Below are 26687 nucleotides of genomic sequence, written 5' to 3'. Positions count from 1 at the left end.
AAGGACCCGGATCACCCTGCCTGGGGATCGAACCCAGGACCTTCTTGCTGTTAGGTGACAGTGCTACCCACCAAGCCACCATGCCACCTATTCAATCGATTATGTCTAATTTAAAAAAATAATGCAAGGTCACCTTTTAAAATTAAAAACTGGATATGGTTTGGTGTGGATACTGCAAAAACTACAGGCAACACATATTGGATAAATATTTTCCAAATAATAAGAAAGTGATATAAAAAGAAAAAGAAGACTATAGATAACAGTACTATGCCATGCAATATGCAATCACTAAAGTAGTGTGTTATGCCTTGGCAAATCCTGTTCTATTATGATATATAAGGCATAACAAAAGAATGCTTATGCAGTTCATCATATTGTAATTTATACTACTTTATGTAAGACTGTATGAAGTTTCATTTAAATACATTTTTATCACACAACTTAAAACATCTGCCATTCTAATACAGCCTAGTTAGTTTTTAAATCTTTAAGTTTAAAAGGTCACAGAAATTAATACATTGGTAACTAAGTGTTTTATTGAATTAATATTTACCACCTAATACAATTATTCGTAGTTGAATACTATATTGCTGTTTAATGTAATTACCAGTAAACTTGAGTGAGTTTGTTAGGGAGGAGCTGTGGCGGACCCGCCTCTCATAGAGCTCAATAAACACTGCTGCTGCCATCAGCTGCTTTATCATATACAGTGTCTAAAGGACGGAAAGCTTTTGGCCTCGACGTTGGCCGGATGGTTAAATCCAACCTCCAGACGATTCTGAATAGTCATTGTTTTGTCAGAGAAAAGGAAAGAAATATATCCAAGATGCCAGTAGTCGAACTGACCCGTAATAAACCCGAGGTTGAAAGGTATGTAAGCATAATTTAGCCAACATGCCCAAATGCTAACGTTAGCTAATTAGCATCGCGGCCTTGTAGTTTCTTAACACCTACTTGGACTTTGTCTAGTAAGCAGACTTTAATAATTAGCAAATTTACAGACAGCAAAGTTGCGTATGTTTGGGCGATTGTATGTTTTAATGACAAATAATTATTTTGTATTTTATACACTTGTTTTGCCTGCGCTAGCTTTAACGTTGTTCAAAGCTACTGAAATACTACTGCCAACGTCGCCCATTACCATATGCTTAATCCGTGCCTTGATTTTCTGCCATCATTAAGTATTATTTAGCTATAGTGATCTATGGTAATCTTCTGATACGAAATATTAGTACGTTAACGCTCACGTAAGCGCTGGCAATGTTAAACGATCTCAACCGTGGTTGTTGCCCATTTTGCTGTGGCGTGTGTGAGTGGGCAGCTTACAGGGTTGTAGCCATGAAGTAAAAATTTGACTTTAATTTAAACAAAAAATTTGAAAAGAAAATTATAAGCTGAACATACTGTTTATATAAAACTTACTAATCACTACTCACTGCTATTCATCACAAACAAGTACAGATGTTATGATTTGTTAAGCTATGGATGTTATGCTCAATTATGTTTTTATGTAATACAACTAATCAGGTTCACACTGAGATTTTAAATAGACACACATTGTTATCGATAAATACTACTACAACGAGAGCCGTAATTAGTATCATAAGTGAGAACCGTATCAGACATATACAGGCCTCAAAAAATTTATCACATATATTTTCACAAGAACCAGATTAAATCATGTTTTATTATGTTTTTTTTTTTTTTTAGTTCATCAGTAAATAGAAGCTTCGTCCAGTTTTTTCTTAAATGTACTTTATATTGGCTCTCTTTGTATAGGTGCATGACTTCCCAACCTGTTAAGTTTAGTTTTTTAAAGTTACTTTCCCTTGTGTGAGTACATCCTTAAATTCACCTTGCCTTTTTGACTTAACAGTATATAGGTTGTTATGGTATGCTAACAAGTCATTTACTTACTGGCAAAGTTCTTGCTGAGCCTTTGTGTAAATGTACTAAATTACCAAGGGCACTGAAACAACCCTATACCATAACAGACCCTGGCTTTTGGACTAGTTGCTGACTAGTTTTCTTTCAGAAAAGACCAGTGATGAAACCTTAAGTTAAATGGTTGTGGATTAAGTTCTTTGTGATCTTGATGTCTACTTTATTGCAATTAAATGATCAATCAATATTCCTCTGATATCAAGCACATAATACATTTTAGCACATATAACCACACATAAAAATTTAGCGCACAAATTTAAATTTAGCCCAAAAAACCTTTCTGTACAGGGTACATACTAGTTATCGGCAATTACTGTTAGGCATGCATTTCAGAAATTTAACAGTACCAGTCAAATAGCCTAACACATCTTTATCACTTTATTTTAAAATTACTGTGCCCAATTATTAAAATAGTAATTAAACACATTTACATTGCATGCTTTTTTAGATCATGATATACATGTTAAATTTTGTCATGATCTGAAGTCCTTGCAGGTGCCCCCGGTGTTGCAGTAACCCGTGTCCAGGGCCTCTGTGGTGCTCCTGATGCCCCTCTCCCACCCCTGAAGATCCCAGGTGGGCGAGGGAATGATCAGAGGGATCACAATCTTTCAGCTAAGCTATTGTATTCTGTAAGTCTATCTTTGGGTTGCTGTCTTTATCTTGATCTGATGAACCTTATAATTCAGTAGTTTAATTTGTCTTGGAGGGTAATGTATTTGTCAAAGGAATGTTTGTTTCTGTTTTAGTGTCCAAAACATGGTTGTGTAATTAAAGCCTTAAAGTGCACTATTATATTAATTGTTGCTGGTCTGCTGTAGTGATTTTTATTAAACATTATTATTTTTTTCACATTCTGGACAAGCTTTTAAACCAGTTAGTATTAGCAAAGCAAGTTTGGCATTTTATTTTACTTTTAACTGACCATTGTTGGTTGACAGTTAACAGTAAACAGTCAAGGACTATTCATTAACTTATTCACTGTTTGTTTTAGCATTGGTTTATCTTATTTAGGGTCGTGGTGAGTACAATTTACGGTGTGAAATGTAGGAAACACCCCGAAAAGGTCATCAGTCTATCACATGACAAACACACACACACATTCACACCTAGGGCAATTTTAGAGGCTCCAGTTTATCCTGACTGCATGTCTTTGAACTGTGGAAGGAAACTGGAGCTCCCAGAGGAAACCCACATGGACACAGGGAGAACATGCAAACTTCACAGAAAGACCTTTTCTGAGTGGCATGCACCTTTGCCAAGTTGGCTCGTGATTTTAGTGCTTACCGCAGTGCTCAAAGTTTAGTGTGATTGATTTTGCTGTTGATCTTTTTAAAGTACCCCCAGTGACTGTTTTATATAACATATGATGTTAGAAGTGACTCGGGCAGTTTGAACATGAAGGAGAAGCTGATTCTTACCATTTCTGTATTTCTGCGTAGCTGCATAACCCCACTTCAAAAGTTTATTACGACACAGTTATAAAATACCGCTAAACTTATTTAAATGTTGATGGTTTCAGGGTGGATTTGATGGATATTTCACAAATGGTTATTTGTGTTATGATATACAGGGGTTGGACAATGAAACTGAAACACCTGTCATTTTAGTGTGGGAGGTTTCATGGCTAAATTGGACCAGTCTGGTGGCCAATCTTCATTAATTGCACATTGCACCAGTAAGAGCAGAGTGTGAAGGTTCAATTAGCAGGGTAAGAGCACAGTTTTGCTCAAAATATTGCAATGCACACAACATTATGGGTGACATACCAGAGTTCAAAAGAGGACAATTGTTGGTGCACGTCTTGCTGGCGCATCTGTGACCAAGACAGCAAGTCTTTGTGATGTATCAAGAGCCACGGTATCCAGGGTAATGTCAGCATACCACCAAGAAGGACAAACCACATCCAACAGGATTAACTGTGGACGCAAGAGGAAGCTGTCTGAAAGGGATGTTCGGGTGCTAACCCGGATTGTATCCAAAAAACATAAAACCACGGCTGCCCAAATCACGGCAGAATTAAATGTGCACCTCAACTCTCCTGTTTCCACCAGAACTGTCCGTCGGGAGCTCCACAGGGTCGATATACACGGCCGGGCTGCTATAGCCAAACCTTTGGTCACTCGTGCCAATGCCAAACGTCGGTTTCAATGGTGCAAGGAGCGCAAATCTTGGGCTGTGGACAATGTGAAACATGTATTGTTCTCTGATGAGTCCACCTTTACTGTTTTCCCCACATCCGGGAGAGTTACGGTGTGGAGAAGCCCCAAAGAAGCGTACCACCCAGACTGTTGCATGCCCAGAGTGAAGCATGGGGGTGGATCAGTGATGGTTTGGGCTGCCATATCATGGCATTCCCTTGGCCCAATACTTGTGCTAGATGGGCGCGTCACTGCCAAGGACTACCGAACCATTCTGGAGGACCATGTGCATCCAATGGTTCAAACATTGTATCCTGAAGGCGGTGCCGTGTATCAGGATGACAATGCACCAATACACACAGCAAGACTGGTGAAAGATTGGTTTGATGAACATGAAAGTGAAGTTGAACATCTCCCATGGCCTGCACAGTCACCAGATCTAAATATTATTGAGCCACTTTGGGGTGTTTTGGAGAAGCGAGTCAGGAAACGTTTTCCTCCACCAGCATCACGTAGTGACCTGGCCACTATCCTGCAAGAAGAATGGCTTAAAATCCCCCTGACCACTGTGCAGGACTTGTATATGTCATTTCCAAGACGAATTTACGCTGTATTGGCCGCAAAAGGAGGCCCTACACCATACTAATAAATTATTGTGGTTTAAAACCAGGTGTTTCAGTTTCATTGTCCAACCCCTGTAGTTTTAATGACATTTTAAGGCACCGCTTAAACCAAGTGCTGAGCAAATCGGCAATTTGCACACAACCTTGAGGTGAGCGAAGTGCGCTTCTCATCATAATGTGTCCTAAATGCGTAAATTTGAACCCTGGATTCCCAGATCTCAGCAATAGTGTGCTAGCATACTCTACCGGTGTGCCACCGGAGTGCACTAATGTATGCTGAACATAAATCTGAGTATACTTTTAAAATGTATACTTTTTAAAAGTATTTTTTAATAGAAAAAAAAAAAGTTGTAAATGGTATAAGCAACAGATGCAAACATTTCTTCATGCAATTTGTGGCATAGTTACAGTGGGGGAAATAAGTATTTGATCCCCTGCTGATTTTGTAAGTTTACCCCCTTACAAAGACTTGAACAGTCTATAATTTTTATGGAAGGTTTATTTTAACAGAGAGAGACAGAATATCAACAAAAAATCCATAACATTAAATAAAAGTTATAAATTAATTTGTATTTAATTAAGGGAAATAAGTATTTGATCCCCTACCAACCAGCAAGAATTCTGACCCCCACAGACCGGTTATGTGCCCATGAGGCACACAAATTAGTCCTGTCCCTGTATAAAAGACTCCTGTCACAGAATCAGTTTCTTCCGTTCAAATCTCTCGACCACCATGGGCAAGACCAAAGAGCTATCAAAGGACGTCAGGGACAAGATTGTAGACCTGCACAAGGCTGGAATGGGCTACAAGACCATCAGCAAGAAGCTTGGTGAGAAAGAGACCACTGTGGGTGCGATAATTCGAAAATGGAAGAAATACAAGATCAGTCAATCACCCTCACTCTGGAGCTCCATGCAAGATCTCACCTGGTGGGGTAAGAATGATTCTGAGAAAGTCGAGGTCGGTCCAGAATTACACGGGAGGAGCTTGTCAATGATCTCAAGGGAGCTGGGAGCACAGTCACCAAGAAAACCATTAGTAACACACTTCGCCGTAATGGATTGAGATCCTGCAGCCCGCAAAGTCCCTTTGCTCAAGAAGGCTCATGTACAGGCCCGTCTGAAGTTTGCCAATGAACACCTGAATGATTCAAAGAAAGCTTGGGAGAATGTGATATGGTCAGATGAGACCAAAATTGAGCTCTTTGGCATCAACTCCACTCGCCGTGTTTGGAGGCAGAGAAATGCCCGGTGGGGATGGTGTTCCTGGGGTCATATCCAGCATTTCTCTGCTCCCAGCTCCCTTGAGATCATTGACAAGCTCCTCCCGTGTAATTCTGGACTGACCTCACCTTTCTCAGAATCATTCTTACCCCACGAGGCGAGATCTTGCATGGAGCTCCAGAGTGAGGGTGATTGACTGTGATCTTGTATTTCTTCCATTTTCGAATTATCGTGCCAACGGTGGTCTCTTTCTCACCAAGCTTCTTGCTGATGGTCTTGTAGCCCATTTCCCTTAATTAAATACAAATTAATTTATAACTTTTATTTAATGTTTTTATTCTGCATTTTTTTGTTGATATTCTGTCTCTCTCTGTTAAAATAAACCTTCCATAAAAATTATAGACTGTTCAAGTCTTTGTAAGGGGGTAAACTTACAAAATCAGCAGGGGATCAAATACTTATTTCCCCCACTGTATATCTTAAATTGCCTTGTAAACATGACCCTAAACTTGTGCATGTCATAGGATAACAGTATTTATTCAGCATTGGCATAGAAAATCTGATAATTGTTAATACTTTTCCATAATTTGTTAGGACACTCACTTGCTGGTTTTTGAAGAGCCTCCACCCTTGAACAGTCGGGTACGCTTTTTGCTTTTTGAGCGACGCTGCAATGAAACTAAGCCAGTAGTCTGGAGGGGCTGTCTGACGGGAGTCAAGCTTTACATCGAGATTCCTCCTGGCGCTCTTCCTGAAGGCAGCAAGGACAGGTTGGCAGATTTTTTCTTTCATCACAGTATAAAACTGGCTTTAGCAGTAAGATACTTTGTTTCATTGTACACCACCATATCCAAAAAAGTCACGATAGTAAAAAAAAAAATGTAGAGGGGCATATTTACAGTAGTATATCTCTTTTTATGTACTGTTTGTTAACTGAGGATACTAAACTAGTAGATTTTTTTCCTTATTCCTAATAAAGCACTTCAGCTGCTCAACAGTCTGGAGTCTTTGTTGTCGTATGTTGCACCTCATATTGCTTCATGCATTTTAATGGAAATTTTTAACGGGTCTGGGCATCAGACCGGCCAGTATAGCTCTTGCACTCTTGGTTATATTCTTTACAGAATCATTTTTTAATTCAGTGTCGTCTGATGAATCGAACTTGGACATTCAATATCATTTTTGGTCTTGATCTTTATGCATAGAAATATTTCTCAGGTTTCTCTACATCTTTAAATAATGTTATGAAATACCCTTCAGCATCCCCTGAATTTATTTGAATTGAACCTACTTTCCCAAGTTTTTGTAATTTAGTTTATTAATTTTTTCCTATACTTTAGTGTTTGATTTTTTTTTTGGTCATTGACCAGTACATACTTATTACTATCAAATACTATATCAGTTGTAGCTAAATACATGTTAGTCAGGTTAGTCAATGTCTTGCATATCAGATTTAGTGGACAGTGTATTAAAATGACAAGTTATGGAAATCGATGCCTATTTTTTGTCCTGCAGTTTTGCTCTGTTGCTAGAATTTGCAGAAGAGAAGCTTCAAGTTGATTACGTTTTCATCTGTTTTGCGAAAAATCGAGATGACAGAGGTAATTCTTTTTCAAGTTTTTGTCTATTTAAGCACTTTTTTTTTTTTTTTACCTTAACCTTGCTGCCTTAACCTTTCTGTCTTTATATAGCTTTGCTGCTGCGGACATTCAGTTTTTTGGGCTTTGAGATTGTGAGACCGGGTCATTCCCTCATCCCAACCCGCCCTGATGCTTTCTTCATGGCTTACAGCATCGAAAGAGATTCGGATAATGATGAATAATGCTTATTAATCCCACACTTTAGTGATTTGTGTTTATTTACCAGTAAAGAACTTAAAGATTTTATGAACAAGCTTTGTTGTTTCTGTGAATTATTTAGTTTGTGTTTAAATTTGTGCTGTATTCCTGTTGCACTAGAATGATTTTCATTGCAGTCATTGGGCCATAAATCATTACCTGCCCCTCTATAAAAATATATTTAATTTTTAACTTTATTTTTAACTATTAATTATTTTAACTTTTCCATTCCTACACAAAGCTCTCTAAAGCTCTGGTACAATATTTATAAATGATTTACCAAGCAACAAGTTTATGTAAGTATTTTGTTTTTTGTTTTACATAATGTTTTAGATTTTTGTATTGATTTTCCTTTCTTGTGTGCATGGATCAAGTTTTTGTTTCAATTTCAGTTGAAATGATATGCATGTGCATAATAAATGTGCTCAGCCTGTGCAGTGGTTTAGTTTTTTCTACTGCTTGCCAGCACCTCTGTTCTCAGAAACAGATTGCTAAATTAGTCTGATGAATCTTAAATTAACTGAAAAATATTCCTGAAGTCATATCCCTGACTTATAATACTTACCTTGGTTGTTTAAGAATGCCCAGGAGTAAGTTAATGGCCAAACCTAGAAACTGGTAAGAAGGTGGGCTGATGTTAAGGAATTTAAATCTACACATAAATTTTTAGGGGTCTAAATGTGGATTTATTTAATATTTTATTAATAGGAACACTGGTGCAGCATGTAGTGTTGGTGCAGCACAGTATAAATTTGAGTTTGATCATTGCCTTGGGTTACTGATTGTGTGGAGTTTGACATGTTTGCGTGTTAATGCAAAGTCCTGGCTTAATTATTAACACCTAAGCCATGTCTTAGAATGACAATACTGTTTAGCCTATTGGGTGATTCTGGTCATGTATCCAAAGATTATACCATAATAAATGTGATTTAGTGTGAATAATGTTAGCGTACTGTTCAGGCTGGTGTAATCATAGTAGCTGTCATATCTTTAAATCATCTTTATCTAATAGGAATTTGACATTCATTAGTAATTGTTTTAATACATTACTAATTTTTAGTGACATGGACTTCATTGTACATGCCTTACCTCCTTGATTTCGCTGAAAGCAATTTAAAGTTCTAATTTTAAACAATGTTTTTTTTCTGCATTTTGGTAATTAATTTAACTCAAAACCATTAGCAAATGTATAGGCACCTTGAATAAAACTAGAATCTTTTTTGTTATTACATAACATTCAAAACAGCTTTAGACAGTAACCTTATTGAGAATCAGATAGCTATGAAAAGCTATTAATACAATTGTGAAATAGCTGCAAAGCCTCAAATTTATTTTTTGAAACAAATATACTAGTATAAAAATGAAAACTACTGTTATCATCTCAACGCAATGAACAATAAAAATATGAACAAAAGTATTGTGACACCTACACATATTTACAGAAGCTTTATGATATCTCCTTTTAAATGCATAGGCATTAATATGAATTTATAATTGCAGCTATAAGGGCTTTACTGCTGGGAAGGCTTTCTAGAAGATTTTGGAGTGTGTCTGTGTAACTGTTGGCCCATTTATCCAGAAAAGCATTTGTGAGGTCAGACACTGATGTTGGAGAGAGCCTGGGTCACAATCTTCATTTTAGTTCATCCCAAAGGAGTTTGATACAGTCAAGTTTTTCCACACCAAACTCACCCGACTTTGTCTTTTTGGACCCTGCTTTGTGCACTGGGGCACAGTCATGCTAAAACAGAAAAGAGACCTTCCCCAACTGTTCCCACAAAATTGTAATCATACAATTGCTTAAGGTCCCACAGTAGGGCCCAAAGAGCTTCTGCTGCATTAACTAATTCATTCATTGTCTGTTTTACCACCATTTTATCCACTTATTAAAGGCCATTCAATAGGCAAAATGCAGGAAACACCCCAGATAGGTTGCCAGTCCATCACAGGGCAAACACACATACAGTGTATCACAAAAGTGAGTACACCCCTCACATTTCTGCAAATATTTCATTATATCTTTTCATGGGACAACACTATAGACATGAAACTTGGATATAACTTAGAGTAGTCAGTGTACAGCTTGTATAGCAGTGTAGATTTACTGTCTTCTGAAAATAACTCAACACACAGCCATTAATGTCTAAATAGCTGGCAACATAAGTGAGTACACCCCACAGTGAACATGTCCAAATTGTGCCCAAATGTGTCGTTGTCCCTCCCTGGTGTCATGTGTCAAGGTCCCAGGTGTAAATGGGGAGCAGGGCTGTTAAATTTGGTGTTTTGTGTACAATTCTCTCATACTGGCCACTGGATATTCAACATGGCACCTCATGGCAAAGAACTCTCTGAGGATGTGAGAAATAGAATTGTTGCTCTCCACAAAGATGGCCTGGGCTATAAGAAGATTGCTAACACCCTGAAACTGAGCTACAGCATGGTGGCCAAGGTCATACAGCGGTTTTCCAGGACAGGTTCCACTCGGAACAGGCTTCGCCAGGGTCGACCAAAGAAGTTGAGTCCACGTGTTCGGTGTCATATCCAGAGGTTGGCTTCAAAAAATAGACACATGAGTGCTGCCAGCATTGCTGCAGAGGTTGAAGACGTGGGAGGTCAGCCTGTCAGTGCTCAGACCATACGCCGCTCACTGCATCAACTCGGTCTGCATGGTCGTCATCCCAGAAGGAAGTTGACGCACAAGAAAGCCAGCAAACAGTTTGCTGAAAACAAGCAGTCCAAGAACATGGATTACGGGAATGCCCTGTGGTCTGACGAGACCAAGATAAACTTGTTTGGCTCAGATGGTGTCCAGCATGTGTGGCGGCGCCCTGGTGAGAAGTACCAAGACAACTGTATCTTACCTACAGTCAAGCATGGTGGTGGTAGCATCATGGTCTTGGGCTGCATGAGTGTTGCTGGCACTGGGGAGCTGCAGTTCATTGAGGGAAACATGAATTCCAACATGTACTGTGACATTCTGAAACAGAGCATGATCCCCTCCCTTCGAAAACTGGGCCTCATGGCAGTTTTCCAACAGGATAACGACCCCAAACACAACCTCCAAGATGACAACTGCCTTGCTGAGGAAGCTGAAGGTAAAGGTGATGGACTAAACCCAATTGAGCACCTGTGGCGCATCCTCAAGTGGAAGGTGGAGGAGTTCAAGGTGTCTAACATCCACCAGCTCCGTGATGTCATCATGGAGGAGTGGAAGAGGATTCCAGTAGCAACCTGTGCAGCTCTGGTGAATTCCATGCCCAGGAGGGTTAAGGCAGTGCTGGATAATAATGGTGGTCACACAAAATATTGACACTTTGGGCACAATTTGGACATGTTCACTGTGGGGTGTACTCACTTATGTTGCCAGCCATTTAGACATTAATGGCTGTGTGTTGAGTTATTTTCAGAAGACAGTAAATCTACACTGCTATACAAGTTTTACACTGACTACTCGAAGTTATATCCAAGTTTCATGTCTATAGTGTTGTCTAATGAAAAGATATAATAAAATATTTGCAGAAATGTGAGGGGTGCACTCACTTTTGTGATACACTGTACATGGGGGCTTTTAGTAGCTCCAGTTAACCTGGCTGCATGGCTGTGGGAATATGCAAAATCCACTCAGAAAGGACCCAGACTGCTCCACCTGGGAATCTATCACAGGACCTTCTTTTTGCTAGCCACCAAGCCTGTGTGCCACCTATTTCTGCAACATGAGCTTTTTAAAAACAAGAATTTTGTTTTGTAAGCTGGTTAATTAGGCAAAGCAGTTAAAGTGTGTATTGAGTGTTTTGGTATGTATTCACATATGGTGCAATCAGTATTTTAAAAGTTCCATCACTGTGGCTTCTACTTTCTGACATGATACCGCTGTGTCATCAAAGGTTATTACAAATCAAGCAGTGCCCCAGTTATTTCACATCTGAACCTCTTCTTTCATTTACTGTCCCATACAGATTCAACTTGATTCTCTTAAGGTTTAGTTCTACAAGTTTGACATTGTACATTTTCAGACGCTGCAACCCAAGAACCAGCAGGAGCATCAACCGACAAAGATGTCTTTCATACACTTCAGCTAAAGAAACATGCAGAGAAATTCACTTATTAACACAGTTCTCCAGTGTTCCCCAATGGAAATCTCTCACAATAGTGTCTGGGAAACCTCTTCAGGAAAGAGGGCACTGTGCTCCACTGTGATCAGCTCGCCACCAACAGTGCATGACAGACATCCTCTATAGTAAACTTCTGCCATTGTAATTATTATTATTATTATTTGTTAAACATAAAATGGACCATGTGCTATTTTAAATGTGTTAAATTCAGCAAACACACACATTCTCTCTCTCTCTCTGTAAACTTTAGTAATTCTTGCAGTGTTTATGTATTTACTGCCTCACTCCCTCGTCTGTGTCTTATTTTGACAATCATTGCTCCCCTCACATGGAGGTACAGTGGGGCCAAAAAGTATTTAGTCAGCCACTGATTGTGCAGGTTCTCCTACTTAGAAAGATGAGAGAGGTCTGTAATTTTCATCATAGGTACACTTCAACTATGAGAGACAAAATGAGGGAAAAAAATCCAGGAAATCACATTGTAGGATTTTTAAAGAATTTATTTGTAAATTATGGTGGAAAATAAGTATTTGGTCAATAACAAAAGTTCAACTCAATACTTTGTAACATAACCTTTATTGGCAATGACAGAGGTCAAACGTTTCCTGTAAGTCTTCACCAGGTTTGCACACACTGTAGCTGGTATTTTGGCCCATTCCTCCATGCAGATCTCCTCTAGAGCAGTGATGTTTTGGGGCTGTCGCTGGGCAACACGGACTCCACAAATTTTCTATGGGGTTGAGGTATGGAGACTGGCTAGGCCACTCCAGGACCTTGAAATGCTTTTTACGGAGCCACTCCTTCATTGCCCGAGCGGTGTGTTTGGGATCATTGTCATGCTGGAAGACCCAGCCACGTTCCATCTTCAATGCTCTCACTGATGGAAGGAGGTTTTGGCTTAAAATCTCATGATACATGGCCCCGTTCATTCTTCCCTTAACACGGATCAGTCGCCCTGTCCCCTTTGCAGAAAAACAGCCCCAAAGCATGATGTTTCCACCCCCATGCTTCACAGTAGGTATGGTGTTCTTGGGTTCTTCTTCTTCCTCCAAACACGACGAGTTGAGTTTTTACCAAAAAGTTCCATTTTGGTTTCATCTGACCACATGATATTCTCCCAATCCTCTTCTGGATCATCCATATGCTCTCTGGCAAACATCAGACGGGCCTGGACATGTACTGGCTTAAGCAGGGGGACACGCCTGGCACTGCAGGATTTGAGTCCCTCTCGGCGTAGTGTGTATACTGATGGTCATTCATCAGGTCCCTCCGTGTAGTTCTGGGATTTTTTCTCACCGTTCTCATGATCATTTTGACCCCACGGGATGAGATCTTGACCCCAAGGGAGATTATCAATGGTCTTGTATGTCTTCCATTTTCTTACAATTGCTCCCACAGTTAATTTATTCACACCAACCTGCTTGCCTATTGTAGATTCACTCTTCCCAGCCTGGTGCAGGTCTACAATTTTCTTCTTGGTGTCCTTCGACAGCTCTTTGGTCTTGACCATGGTTGAGTTTGGAGTCTGACTGTTTGAGGCTGTGGACAGGTGTCTTTTATACAGATAACGAGGTCAAACAGGTGCCATTAATACAGGTAACGAGTGGAGGACAGAAGAGCTTCTTAAAGAATAAGTTACAGGTCTGTGAGAGCCAGAAATCTTGCTTGTTTGTTATTGACCAAATACTTATTTTCCACCATAATTTACAAATAAATTCTTTAAAAATCCTACAATGTGATTTCCTGGATTTTTTTTTCTCATTTTGTCTCTCATAGTTGAAGTGTACCTATGATGAAAATTACAGACCTCTCTCATCTTTCTAAGTAGGAGAACCTGCACAATCAGTGGCTGACTAAATACTTTTTGACCCCACTGTATGTACAGTATGTGCGAGGAAGGGGTGTTAATACTTTTGCTCAGATATGTGATTGTGTGTGTCTAAGTACATTTTTGTTGGGTTGTGAATATTTTTGCTTAGACAGGTGAATGTGTATGTGTGTCTTTCAAAAAAACAAATGGGAGTGAATGGCTCAGTAGTGGTATAGTATGTAGGGGTTACATACAGTACTTTTGGTGAGTTATGTAATGATGTATGTTGAAGTAAGTATTTGGTGGGGGGGTAAATACTTTTGTATTGTTTAAGTGTTTATTATCAAATTATGAGTAGATAAATAAAATTAAACCTGTACAAAACTGTGTCCCAGAAATTGTCAGGCAGAATAGTGTTTCTTTTACTGAATTTTTAGTGCCTAAAGAGCAAGGGTGTGAGCCTAAGCTGAACACTTGTGATCTCTGATCAAGAAGAGTTCTTTGTCAATAGCTAATATAACCACATGGGCAAGTGATTACTTTGGCAAACCATTGTCAAGCACTACAAGATGGATTTACATTTACAAATGGCACTTAAAATTTACTGTGCAGGAAAAAAAGCCTTATGTTAACCATGTCCAGAAGTGGTGTCAAGTTCTCTGGGCTTGACCATCACACAGTGGAATTGTGTCCATCTTTGCTAGCTTTTCATTTACGTGAAATTTCAATGATTGTCCATATTTATTTTGGGTCTCTTTATTAAAATACAAACAAAAAAATACAGAAAATGTGTACACAAAATAAAAAACCCACAAATTTCAGAACAATATGGCATCTACTGGCAAAAAAATCAGTATTTTGTGTGACCTCCCTTGGCACTAAGCACAAGTTGAACTCTTTTGGGGAGACTGTCTTAAAGTTTTCTAAAGTAATCTTCTGGTATATTTTATCAGGTTTATTTCAGCACTTTCCAGAGTTCTTCTTTAGGTTTAGAATGTCTTTCATTTTTTTCAGTCCAGGTGATCCCATACTGCCTCTATAATATTCAGATCTGAATATCTGGACTGTGTGGAAGCCAGTCCATGACTGTCAGTGTTTTATCATATCCCTCAATATGATATGATTTCACTGCATTAGAGTGGGATTACTAAAAAATAAAACCACTCCCACATGGCATGATGAATTAAAACCTGTCTGTATGCTTCAGCATTCATGGTCTCATCAGTTCAGACAATATCACCAACATCACTGGCATAAATGCAGCCCCAAACCTGTACAGACCCTCCACTGTGTTTCACTGAAGGCTATCTCATTCTTTCATGTTTCTCCAACTCTTCTTCTCACATATTGCCGATGACTGGACCCAAAAAAAGAAAAATGTGGATTAATCACTCTATAATACTCGTTTTCATTGATCTTCATTTCAATTTTTGTGAGCTTTAGTATATCTTAGCCTTTTCACCCTGTTCCCCTATCATAAAAGAGGTTTCTTGGCTGCTACCCCTCCAAAAAGACCATTCCTGATCAAGCTGTTTTGGACTGTAAAAGAGTCAACATGGCATTCTGATGAAGCTGCCAGATGCAGAACCAGGTCCTTGCTGAACTTCTTTCGGTCTCTCAAAGAAGAGACTGAGAAAGTTCTCATCAAATTTTAAAAGTTTTTTTGGCCTTTACTCTGGTCAGACTGGATTTCTAAGCCTTTGTCCTGGAGAATTACAAAGACAACATCAAAGTATGGAAACATGGTGTGGAAGATTTTTAGCCAGAAACAGAAATCAAAGCTGGCAAGAAGGCTAATGAATCCACTAACGCAATGGACAGTATTACCATCAAAAGGTTATTGGCGCTACACTGTTGGATGTCTAAATGTTGTTCAAAAAAACAAGACTGGTCCACTTTTGAGGGAAGGCCAGGTCTTTTGCAGTGTCCACCCTACATGCGAGTATACTGCTCTTATTTTTGTAGCATAACTGGTAAGTTTCAGTTTAGTGGCAGATTGTGGGCATTGACTATCCAAAGCCGAGACATGCCTGGCTACACAGGCTACACCAACAGTCTGTGATCACCATCAGAAGCAGCCTTTATCATTTAGGTCCCAAACTATTAAGATTGTAATTTAAGTTAGAGCTATTTAACATTAGATCACATGTCTAAAGCTGTAATTCTGAATTATAACTATCATAATTTGATTACAATTTAGCTAACTGAAACTTGGACTTGTATTAATAAGTATTTAGGTTTTAATGAAGCAGCCCCTTCCCGAAACAGTTATGTCTTGTGTATACAACAAAAGAGGATTAGCCACAAGGACAAAGATATATGCCTTATTGTAAAAACAACTTATATGACTAACTCATCTGAAGTACTTGTTGCTGGTGTAGATAATCAATATTCATTAGATTAAAAAAAACACAATATGTTTAAGCTTATTACTATTTACTGGCCCAGGGTTCTTATTCTGAGTTTTTTCAAAAATGTGATTATTTCCTTGATGTAGTACTATCAACTGAAAAAATAGCACAATCCACTTGAGTCTATTTTAGAATCTATGGATATTACTCGAAATGTTATGGAACCCATTTACGACTGTGAGCATATCTTAGATTTAATAATTATGCAGTAGTATTGACATGGACAACACATGGACAACCTTGTTGTCTTAGCCCAAAAAATTTTAATCCTTAATCACTAACTCTTAATATATGAACTATGCTTAAAACTATGCTAATCATGATTGTTTGCCACATCCATATATAAATTCAGACACACTATTACATCTGCTACTGTAGCTGTGTTTATTGTTCAACCTACCAGAATTAAAGAGTATGTCCCCATCAGAACTCAAACATAGTATAATTACTACAGACTGCATCCTTCATCATGGAGGATTGGTCCCTGTTGAGTCTGGTTCCTCTTAAGGTTACTTATAATAACTTTCCTCTGTTGCCCTCTGCTTGCTCATTAAGAGGGTTTGGACCTGGAATCTGTAAAGTTGCTTTGCAATGTACATTGCAAAAAGTGCTATGCAAATTAAATTGTTAATTTATTCACACCAACCTGCTTGCCTATTGTAGATTCACTCTTCCCAGCCTGGTGCAGGTCTACAATTTTCTTCTTGGTGTCCTTCGACAGCTCTTTGGTCTTGACCATGGTTGAGTTTGGAGTCTGACTGTTTGAGGCTGTGGACAGGTGTCTTTTATACAGATAACGAGGTCAAACAGGTGCCATTAATACAGGTAACGAGTGGAGGACAGAAGAGCTTCTTAAAGAATAAGTTACAGGTCTGTGAGAGCCAGAAATCTTGCTTGTTTGTTATTGACCAAATACTTATTTTCCACCATAATTTACAAATAAATTCTTTAAAAATCCTACAATGTGATTTCCTGGATTTTTTTTTCTCATTTTGTCTCTCATAGTTGAAGTGTACCTATGATGAAAATTACAGACCTCTCTCATCTTTCTAAGTAGGAGAACCTGCACAATCAGTGGCTGACTAAATACTTTTTGACCCCACTGTATGTACAGTATGTGCGAGGAAGGGGTGTTAATACTTTTGCTCAGATATGTGATTGTGTGTGTCTAAGTACATTTTTGTTGGGTTGTGAATATTTTTGCTTAGACAGGTGAATGTGTATGTGTGTCTTTCAAAAAAACAAATGGGAGTGAATGGCTCAGTAGTGGTATAGTATGTAGGGGTTACATACAGTACTTTTGGTGAGTTATGTAATGATGTATGTTGAAGTAAGTATTTGGTGGGGGGGTAAATACTTTTGTATTGTTTAAGTGTTTATTATCAAATTATGAGTAGATAAATAAAATTAAACCTGTACAAAACTGTGTCCCAGAAATTGTCAGGCAGAATAGTGTTTCTTTTACTGAATTTTTAGTGCCTAAAGAGCAAGGGTGTGAGCCTAAGCTGAACACTTGTGATCTCTGATCAAGAAGAGTTCTTTGTCAATAGCTAATATAACCACATGGGCAAGTGATTACTTTGGCAAACCATTGTCAAGCACTACAAGATGGATTTACATTTACAAATGGCACTTAAAATTTACTGTGCAGGAAAAAAAGCCTTATGTTAACCATGTCCAGAAGTGGTGTCAAGTTCTCTGGGCTTGACCATCACACAGTGGAATTGTGTCCATCTTTGCTAGCTTTTCATTTACGTGAAATTTCAATGATTGTCCATATTTATTTTGGGTCTCTTTATTAAAATACAAACAAAAAAATACAGAAAATGTGTACACAAAATAAAAAACCCACAAATTTCAGAACAATATGGCTTCTACTGGCAAAAAAATCAGTATTTTGTGTGACCTCCCTTGGCACTAAGCACAAGTTGAACTCTTTTGGGGAGACTGTCTTAAAGTTTTCTAAAGTAATCTTCTGGTATATTTTATCAGGTTTATTTCAGCACTTTCCAGAGTTCTTCTTTAGGTTTAGAATGTCTTTCATTTTTTTCAGTCCAGGTGATCCCATACTGCCTCTATAATATTCAGATCTGAATATCTGGACTGTGTGGAAGCCAGTCCATGACTGTCAGTGTTTTATCATATCCCTCAATATGATATGATTTCACTGCATTAGAGTGGGATTACTAAAAAATAAAACCACTCCCACATGGCATGATGAATTAAAACCTGTCTGTATGCTTCAGCATTCATGGTCTCATCAGTTCAGACAATATCACCAACATCACTGGCATAAATGCAGCCCCAAACCTGTACAGACCCTCCACTGTGTTTCACTGAAGGCTATCTCATTCTTTCATGTTTCTCCAACTCTTCTTCTCACATATTGCCGATGACTGGACCCAAAAAAAGAAAAATGTGGATTAATCACTCTATAATACTCGTTTTCATTGATCTTCATTTCAATTTTTGTGAGCTTTAGTATATCTTAGCCTTTTCACCCTGTTCCCCTATCATAAAAGAGGTTTCTTGGCTGCTACCCCTCCAAAAAGACCATTCCTGATCAAGCTGTTTTGGACTGTAAAAGAGTCAACATGGCATTCTGATGAAGCTGCCAGATGCAGAACCAGGTCCTTGCTGAACTTCTTTCGGTCTCTCAAAGAAGAGACTGAGAAAGTTCTCATCAAATTTTAAAAGTTTTTTTGGCCTTTACTCTGGTCAGACTGGATTTCTAAGCCTTTGTCCTGGAGAATTACAAAGACAACATCAAAGTATGGAAACATGGTGTGGAAGATTTTTAGCCAGAAACAGAAATCAAAGCTGGCAAGAAGGCTAATGAATCCACTAACGCAATGGACAGTATTACCATCAAAAGGTTATTGGCGCTACACTGTTGGATGTCTAAATGTTGTTCAAAAAAACAAGACTGGTCCACTTTTGAGGGAAGGCCAGGTCTTTTGCAGTGTCCACCCTACATGCGAGTATACTGCTCTTATTTTTGTAGCATAACTGGTAAGTTTCAGTTTAGTGGCAGATTGTGGGCATTGACTATCCAAAGCCGAGACATGCCTGGCTACACAGGCTACACCAACAGTCTGTGATCACCATCAGAAGCAGCCTTTATCATTTAGGTCCCAAACTATTAAGATTGTAATTTAAGTTAGAGCTATTTAACATTAGATCACATGTCTAAAGCTGTAATTCTGAATTATAACTATCATAATTTGATTACAATTTAGCTAACTGAAACTTGGACTTGTATTAATAAGTATTTAGGTTTTAATGAAGCAGCCCCTTCCCGAAACAGTTATGTCTTGTGTATACAACAAAAGAGGATTAGCCACAAGGACAAAGATATATGCCTTATTGTAAAAACAACTTATATGACTAACTCATCTGAAGTACTTGTTGCTGGTGTAGATAATCAATATTCATTAGATAAAAAAAACACAATATGTTTAAGCTTATTACTATTTACTGGCCCAGGGTTCTTATTCTGAGTTTTTTCAAAAATGTGATTATTTCCTTGATGTAGTACTATCAACTGAAAAAATAGCACAATCCACTTGAGTCTATTTTAGAATCTATGGATATTACTCGAAATGTTATGGAACCCATTTACGACTGTGAGCATATCTTAGATTTAATAATTATGCAGTAGTATTGACATGGACAACACATGGACAACCTTGTTGTCTTAGCCCAAAAAATTTTAATCCTTAATCACTAACTCTTAATATATGAACTATGCTTAAAACTATGCTAATCATGATTGTTTGCCACATCCATATATAAATTCAGACACACTATTACATCTGCTACTGTAGCTGTGTTTATTGTTCAACCTACCAGAATTAAAGAGTATGTCCCCATCAGAACTCAAACATAGTATAATTACTACAGACTGCATCCTTCATCATGGAGGATTGGTCCCTGTTGAGTCTGGTTCCTCTTAAGGTTACTTATAATAACTTTCCTCTGTTGCCCTCTGCTTGCTCATTAAGAGGGTTTGGACCTGGAATCTGTAAAGTTGCTTTGCAATGTACATTGCAAAAAGTGCTATGCAAATTAAATTGAAATATGTTATTACGCAAATCATTATGACATGCAATTAAATGGTACAACCAGAAGATGGCACCGTATTCCCAGCGTTTTGACTTCTGAATATATGTTTTAAACTGTTTGCTATAAACGACTCGATTCTTCGGTAGGCTTCGTGTTTGCTTGTCAGTAGGAACATGATTGGCTGAGTCATGTAGGTAATTAGCAGTGGGCAGCCCTAATTGTGATTGGCTTAGCAGTATTAACACAAAGGTACATGTAAGGCCACAAAAATGGCTCTGTAGACGATCAGTAAATCCACGTGTGATACTATGACTTCCCAGTGCAGCAACGTCATTGAGACAAGAAGCGATGAGGGTCAACAGGCGAGTTGTTTAAGCACTGCACAGTTAACAGCGTTTTGTTTCGGTCGTGATTATTTTGCAGTTTGTTGTAGTTACATCTGGCGTTTTATGACCATCATGATTTGTTTCGTAGTAGTTTATATCTTCGTTAAAAATTTGATAATTTTTCTTGCAGTGGAAGTCCAGCTAGAGTTTTAATTAGTAGTTTACTAGGTAACAACAGTATATATGTATTTGCTGACGTACTTAATTATGTTTCTTTAGAAAAAAGCTGTGGCGAAGAGAGATGGTGTGCTTGCTTTAGTCTTCTGTCGAATTTCACAGTTTTGGCCAGTCCGTTTCGTGGTAAGTTCACTTTGCATTGGGTTCACTTTACAGGAACATGGGTACATTAAAAATATATAAAGATTTTATTTCTTCTTGAAGTCACGTATTCACCACAAGTCTGCAATTTCATTACAAATTGCTTTATATATGAGACCTTCATGTATTTAAAAAGTAACAGGTATTCCTAGACACGTTATAGGATACAGCTATAGGACCAGCTCTAACATGATTTCATGAGTTGTAAAAATGTTCGCTTTTACGTAGATAAACTACTTTGTTGTCTTCTGTAAACAAAGTGCCACTGTGGTTGCAGGTTTTCATTCCAGCCTCGCATCAGCTATGCCTGGCTTCGTCTGTCTCTTGGGTGCAAGTTTGATTCACTGGTCTATAGCTTACAAAATTAGCCTCCAGAGAGATTCCTAGATAAAGGTTTCCCCATCCAACAAACCTAATTGGCTTATGATGCAGATTGTCATGAAATAATCAGGTTTTGAAACATCCTTAAAGTTAATTATGAAAAGAAATCCATAAATTACTAAGTGCTTGTATAAGTGCTGTACTAAATGCTAGTGTAAATAAGTGTACATAGACACTGTGTACATTTTGGTGTGGATAAAGTACTCCTCACAATCCAGCTCTCTAACTTGATTTATTTGGATATTTTATTATGCCCTTAAAAACTCCTATCTCCATTTAGTAGTAGTAGCAGCTAATAATGGTAGCTGTAAAATGTGTGGGCTTTGTGGGTACTGGTGTAATTAGAAAAGCAAATGTATTGCAATGGTGTGTTTAAACATGAAGGTCTTGTGCAGGGTGTATTTCTCTAATTTATGTATTACAAGACATCTATATAACTTTTTGTTATTTAGGTGCGAGGTTTTCAAACTTTAGGGTGGCTTTTTGGGTTTTCCTCTCCCAGAAAGACCCTTTCCTCTTCCCCTGATGCGCGTCCGTGTCGTTCAGGCCGGAAACGCTTGAGAAGGGCCACTCGTCTGTTCCTTGCTATCTTGCCTCGTCGCCTGCAAGGTGCTCTTGGGTACCCAGTGTGCACAAACATTGGCTGCTCTGTTTCCCCAGGTATTACCCTTTACACTAGTTATTTAATGCATGACAACTTAGAAATTCTAGACATAAGTGTATGTTTTTGATTCTGCCCAGGATTTTTGGTAATGTTTTCTTTCTGAAGGTTAAAATGGAAGGTACTGAGGCGATTTTTTTATTTTATTTATTTTTTATTTTTTTTTAATTTTTTAATTTATTATTTTTTTTTTTCTTTTCTCTTTTCTTCTTGATCTAATGCAAGAGGTGCGCTGCTCTCCAACTAAGCCGTGTGGAAAGGGCAGTAAGAGAAAACAAGATGATATGGATGAGGATGAAGAGGTTGAGCAGCAATCTTGGGTGGAGGCTCTTACCCAGGAACTGACTGATGAGGACCAGTCTGCTGATCCCGATTATGAAGTTTGCACACTTTTTGTTTGTTTGCACTGATTTGTATTGATTTGTATAGAAATACAAATCAAGGTCTAAAAAGTTGGGACACTAAAATGTTACAAGTATTTAAAAATGGCACAAATAAGAGCTTTTTTAGAAAAACTCAGGACAGTGGCAGACTGGGCACCTTTTAAAACGGATAAATGGGCAATTAGCTAACTAGGTACAGTGTATCACGAAAGTGAGTACACCCCTCACATTTCTGCAAATATTTCATTATATCTTTTCATGGGACAACACTATAGACATGAAACTTGGATATAACTTAAGAGTAGTCAGTGTATAGCTTGTATAGCAGTGTAGATTTACTGTCTTCTGAAAATAACTCAACACACAGCCATTAATGTCTAAATAGCTGGCAACATTAATGAGTACACCCCACAGTGAACATGTCCAAATTGTGCCCAAATGTGTCATTGTCCCTCCCTGGTGTCATGTGTCAATGTCCCAGGTGTAAATGGGGAGCAGGGCTGTTAAATTTAATGTTTTGGGTACAATTCTCTCATACTGGCCACTGGATATTCAACATGGCACCTCATGGCAAAGAACTCTCTGAGGATGTGAGAAATAGAATTGTTGCTCTCCACAAAGATGGCCTAGACTATAAGAAGATTGCTAACACCCTGAAACTGAGCTACAGCATGGTGGCCAAGGTCATACAGCAGTTTTCCAGGACAGGTTTACCAAAATTTGCAAAAATTGTGCAAGTAAGGAATCTAACAGTTAGAAACAGTATTTGTGACATGTGTATTAAAATCTAGTCCATCTGTCATGGTTTGGAGATATTTGTACCCCTAAGCATGTCTTTACAATTGCGTAGTACCTATGTGATAATGCGTTTTGTAGTAATCTAGACATTGACATCCTAAGGTATAGCCATGCTTGTTACAGCAAGACCATTCCAGAGTACATTTGGCACATGTTCCAAGAGTGCTGCCCATGCCCCCGTCACAAAAAACATATTGTCTTTATACTGTTTAATATGAGCCCAGAAAGATTTACAAAGCATGCTGCTTTTATCTATGTTTTTCCTGCTGTTCCAACTTTTTGCAATTTTGTGCATTGATCATGTTTAGCATTGATTCACAAGTGGTGTTTTGGGTTTATGGTAAGGTGGTGTGTTGGGTTTATGGTAAGGTTGTGTGTAATTGTTTGCTTTTGCAGCCCAGTGCGGTTGAGACTGATAGCGAGGAGTACCGGACACACAATGACACAGAAAGTGATAATGAAGTGGAAAAAGGAGTTGTAGTGATTAAGGATTTGGAGTCTGCACAGGTTGTTTACCACCTTGAACAATTTTTCAAACTGGTCACCTAATGCTTCATGAAAATATTTTATGCAGCACAATGGTCAACCTTTAATTGCTAGAACAGGATAACTAATTGACTCTTGCTATGTAATTGCAGGGCACTACCCCTGAGGCGTAGTGATTCCGGTATGGCATATTGGGTATGTATTTGCTTTATATCTGTGAACAAATGTTAAGTTTTGTTGACTCTTGTCCTTTTTCTAGGAGCGCTGTATCTTGCCAGGAGCATCCAAACATGCCAGTTATTATTTTCTATGTAAACATATTTGTCAATTTCTTCCAAAATAAAACTTGTCTGTTATATAAATGTGTATAACTTGAGTGAGCAAATGGTAGTTAGTTTTTATACTGCATGGAAGAGTGTTCTAGTAAGTAAATATTGTAGTTATGCTGGTACTTGGCTTGCTCTAAATCTGACTGACTATGGGTGGTTAAATGCCTTGTGGTAGCCTCTCAGCTTTAGCCCTTAGGGCTGACAACCCTGCAGTCTCATGCATGCATGATCCAGTTTACTGAGGGCTTACTTGGTTTAAGCCATGTTAGAAATGTTGGATAAAGGGGTAAGCTTAACTTTACAGTATGGTTTATCTATATCTTTTAGAATCAGTATTTCAGGTCTTAATTTATAGGCATAGTCAGACTAAGACTCCAATCACTTGTTGTTGAGACTCTATTGCAGATATATTTATAACTGGGCATTAATCTGAAGAATATGTGAAGTACAGATTCAGTGATTAATTAACTTCTCAGCATAGAAAAAGGTAAAAAATAAGTACTCATCTTTTTTGCATATCCTCCTTAAATTTGGGTGTCACTGGCTCAGTGGGTAGCACTGTCGCCTCACAGCAAGAAGGTCCTGGGTTCAATCCCAAGGTGTGGCGGACCGGGTCCTTTCTGTGTGGAGTTTGCATGTTCTCCCTGCGTGGTCTGCGTGGGTTTCCTCTGGGTGCTCTGGTTTCTTCCCACAGTCCAAAGACATGCAAGTGAGGTGAATTGGAAATACCAAATTGTCCATGACTGTTCGATATAACCTTGTGAACTGATGAATCTTGTGTAACAAGTAACTACTGTTTCTGTCATGAATGTAACCAAAGAGTGTGAAACATGATGTTAAAATCCTAATAAACTAATAAACAAACATCCTTAAATTGAAATACCATTATATCTATAAATCATCAAACATGCATGCGAGGTGAATTGAAGATACAAAATTGTCCATGACTGACATTAAACTTGTGAACTGTTGAATCTTGTGTAATGAGTAACTACCATTTCTGTCATTAATGTAACTGAAGTGTGTAAAATATGATGTTAAAATCCTAGTAAATAAATATCAGTTTGGGCAATGGTGAATTAAAAAGGGAGGTTGCTGCTTTTATGGACCCAGCATTGGTACTGTGTATGTGTTTATATACATGTGACAAAACAATGGTGTACATAATTAAAGATATGAGAGCAAATTTTGTTTAGATGAGCTACATGATGCAGTAAAGCCTGACACACACTGTGCTCTGTAGCATGCATAAAGTTTTGAGCTGGGCCAAGTGATCTTGAATACTAGATTAAGATGGCTGGTGAAAAATGTGCTAAATCCACACTTACTTAATTTAGAAAGCTTAGGATTGCTTTATTCATGGTCATATCGTTGGTATAACTTTTTAAAATGAAAATGTTTTTAACGATTACAGAATGTTCATGTATTTCGGTGGGTAGCACTGTTGCCTCACAGCAAGAAGGTCCTGGGTTTGCTTCCCAGGTGGAGAAGCCTGGGTCATTTCTGTGTGGAGTTTGCATGTTCTCCCCGTGTCTGTGTGGGGCCCCATAGTCCAAAAACATGCAAGTGAGGTGAATTGTAGATACAAAATTGTCCATGACTGTTTGACATTTAAACTTGTGAACTGATGAATCTTGTGTAACCAGTAATTACCTGTCCTGTCATGAATGTAACCAAAGTGTGTAAGACATGACCATAAAAACCTAATGCATAAATAAATGTATTCCAGTTTTCTTTTTAAGGATATAATTTTTTTTATTATACACTACTTTTTAAGCTATTTATGTTAATGGCCATTGGAAAAATGGTCATCCAAAACAATTTTGTCTTCTTTCAAACAGAATCTTGTTTCAAGAAAAATAACTTTTGAAGAGTGCAATGATAAAGAGTGAAATTTTTTTCTAGTCTGTATATACAGTGGTGTTCAAAAAAAATAGCAGTGATTTTAAAAAAGCAAATAAAGCACAAAATCATTATAATAACTTTTATTTTCATAAATGCAACTGCACTGAAAATACTACACTTTCAATTGTAAATCAAAACATTAACAAAATGTGACCAGTTTGTGTTAATTCTTTACAGAAAGTTAAGAAAAATTAATATTAGGCTGTTCAAAATAACAGCAGTGCCAGCATTTTTCTTTAAAAACGTAAAAAAATTTATGTATAAACTGAAGGTTTGAGGTTTCACTTTACTTTAAATTACTGAACTACTATTTAGTGGCATAATAATTGTTTCCGAGATCTGTGTTGCATGGAGTCGACCAACTTCTGGCACCTCTGAACAGGTATTCCAGTCCAGGATGATTCGACTACATTCCACAGTCTTCTGTATTTTTGGGTTTTGCCTCAAAAAACGTGTTTCAGATGTCAGCCCACAAGTTCTCTATGGGATTGAAGTCAGGGGATTGTGCTGGCCACTCTATTACCTCAATCTTGTTTGTCTGTAACCAAGATGTTTTGGGTCATTGTCATGTTGAAACACCCATTTCAAGGACATTTCTTTTTCGACATAGGGCAACATGATCTCAAGTATTCTGATATATTTAAACTGAACCATGATCCCTCGTATGCGATAAATAGGCGCAACACCATGGTATGAAAAACATCCCCATGTCATAATTTTGTACCACTATGCTTTACTGTCTTCACAGTGTACTGTGGCTTGAATTCAGTGCTCGGGGGTCGTCTGACATACTGTCTACGGCCACTAGACCCAAAAAGAACAATTTTTGTAATGTTGAGCCATTTCTCTTTGGACCAGTCAGTGTGTTCCTT

General features: G+C 38.1%; 2 protein-coding genes across 3 annotated transcripts; both read left to right on the top strand.

Moving 5' to 3' along the window:
• The first annotated feature begins 694 nt into the window (after positions 1–694).
• oaz1a (ornithine decarboxylase antizyme 1a) lies at positions 695–7825 on the top strand. Its single transcript, XM_063012934.1, is given in 6 exon segments — positions 695–870; positions 2431–2488; positions 2490–2576; positions 6527–6702; positions 7448–7533; positions 7624–7825. Coding segments are annotated over 6 exon segments (657 nt in total). The 5' UTR covers positions 695–751; the 3' UTR covers positions 7755–7825.
• Positions 7826–20323: 12498 nt separating this feature from the next.
• Positions 20324–23957, top strand: org (oogenesis-related gene). 2 transcript variants are annotated; one of them, XM_063013267.1, is made up of 7 exons: positions 20324–20530; positions 20774–20854; positions 21706–21913; positions 22140–22294; positions 23492–23602; positions 23734–23762; positions 23841–23957. In XM_063013267.1, the coding sequence occupies exons 1-6, from the start codon at positions 20477–20479 to the stop codon at positions 23752–23754; spliced, it is 630 nt and encodes a 209-aa protein (XP_062869337.1). In that variant the 5' UTR covers positions 20324–20476; the 3' UTR covers positions 23755–23762; positions 23841–23957. The 2 variants fall into 2 exon arrangements, with proteins under 2 accessions (XP_062869337.1, XP_062869338.1); XM_063013268.1 differs by having other exon boundaries at positions 23734–23776.
• Positions 23958–26687: the final 2730 nt, after the last annotated feature.

Source organism: Trichomycterus rosablanca, chromosome 17, assembly GCF_030014385.1.
Source record: "Trichomycterus rosablanca isolate fTriRos1 chromosome 17, fTriRos1.hap1, whole genome shotgun sequence".
Classification (NCBI taxonomy): Eukaryota; Metazoa; Chordata; class Actinopteri; order Siluriformes; family Trichomycteridae; genus Trichomycterus; species Trichomycterus rosablanca.
This window is presented reverse-complemented; position numbering and strand designations above follow the sequence as displayed.

Coding starts and splice junctions, on each gene's coding strand:
- org (XM_063013267.1), top strand. CDS start 20,477: ATGACTTCCCAGTGCAGCAACGTCATTGAGACAAGAAGCGATGAGGGT. Junction 20,531..20,773: donor GAAGCGATGAGGGTCAACAG/GCGAGTTGTTTA, acceptor ATGTTTCTTTAG/AAAAAAGCTGTGGCGAAGAG. Junction 22,295..23,491: donor CTGCTGATCCCGATTATGAA/GTTTGCACACTT, acceptor TTGCTTTTGCAG/CCCAGTGCGGTTGAGACTGA.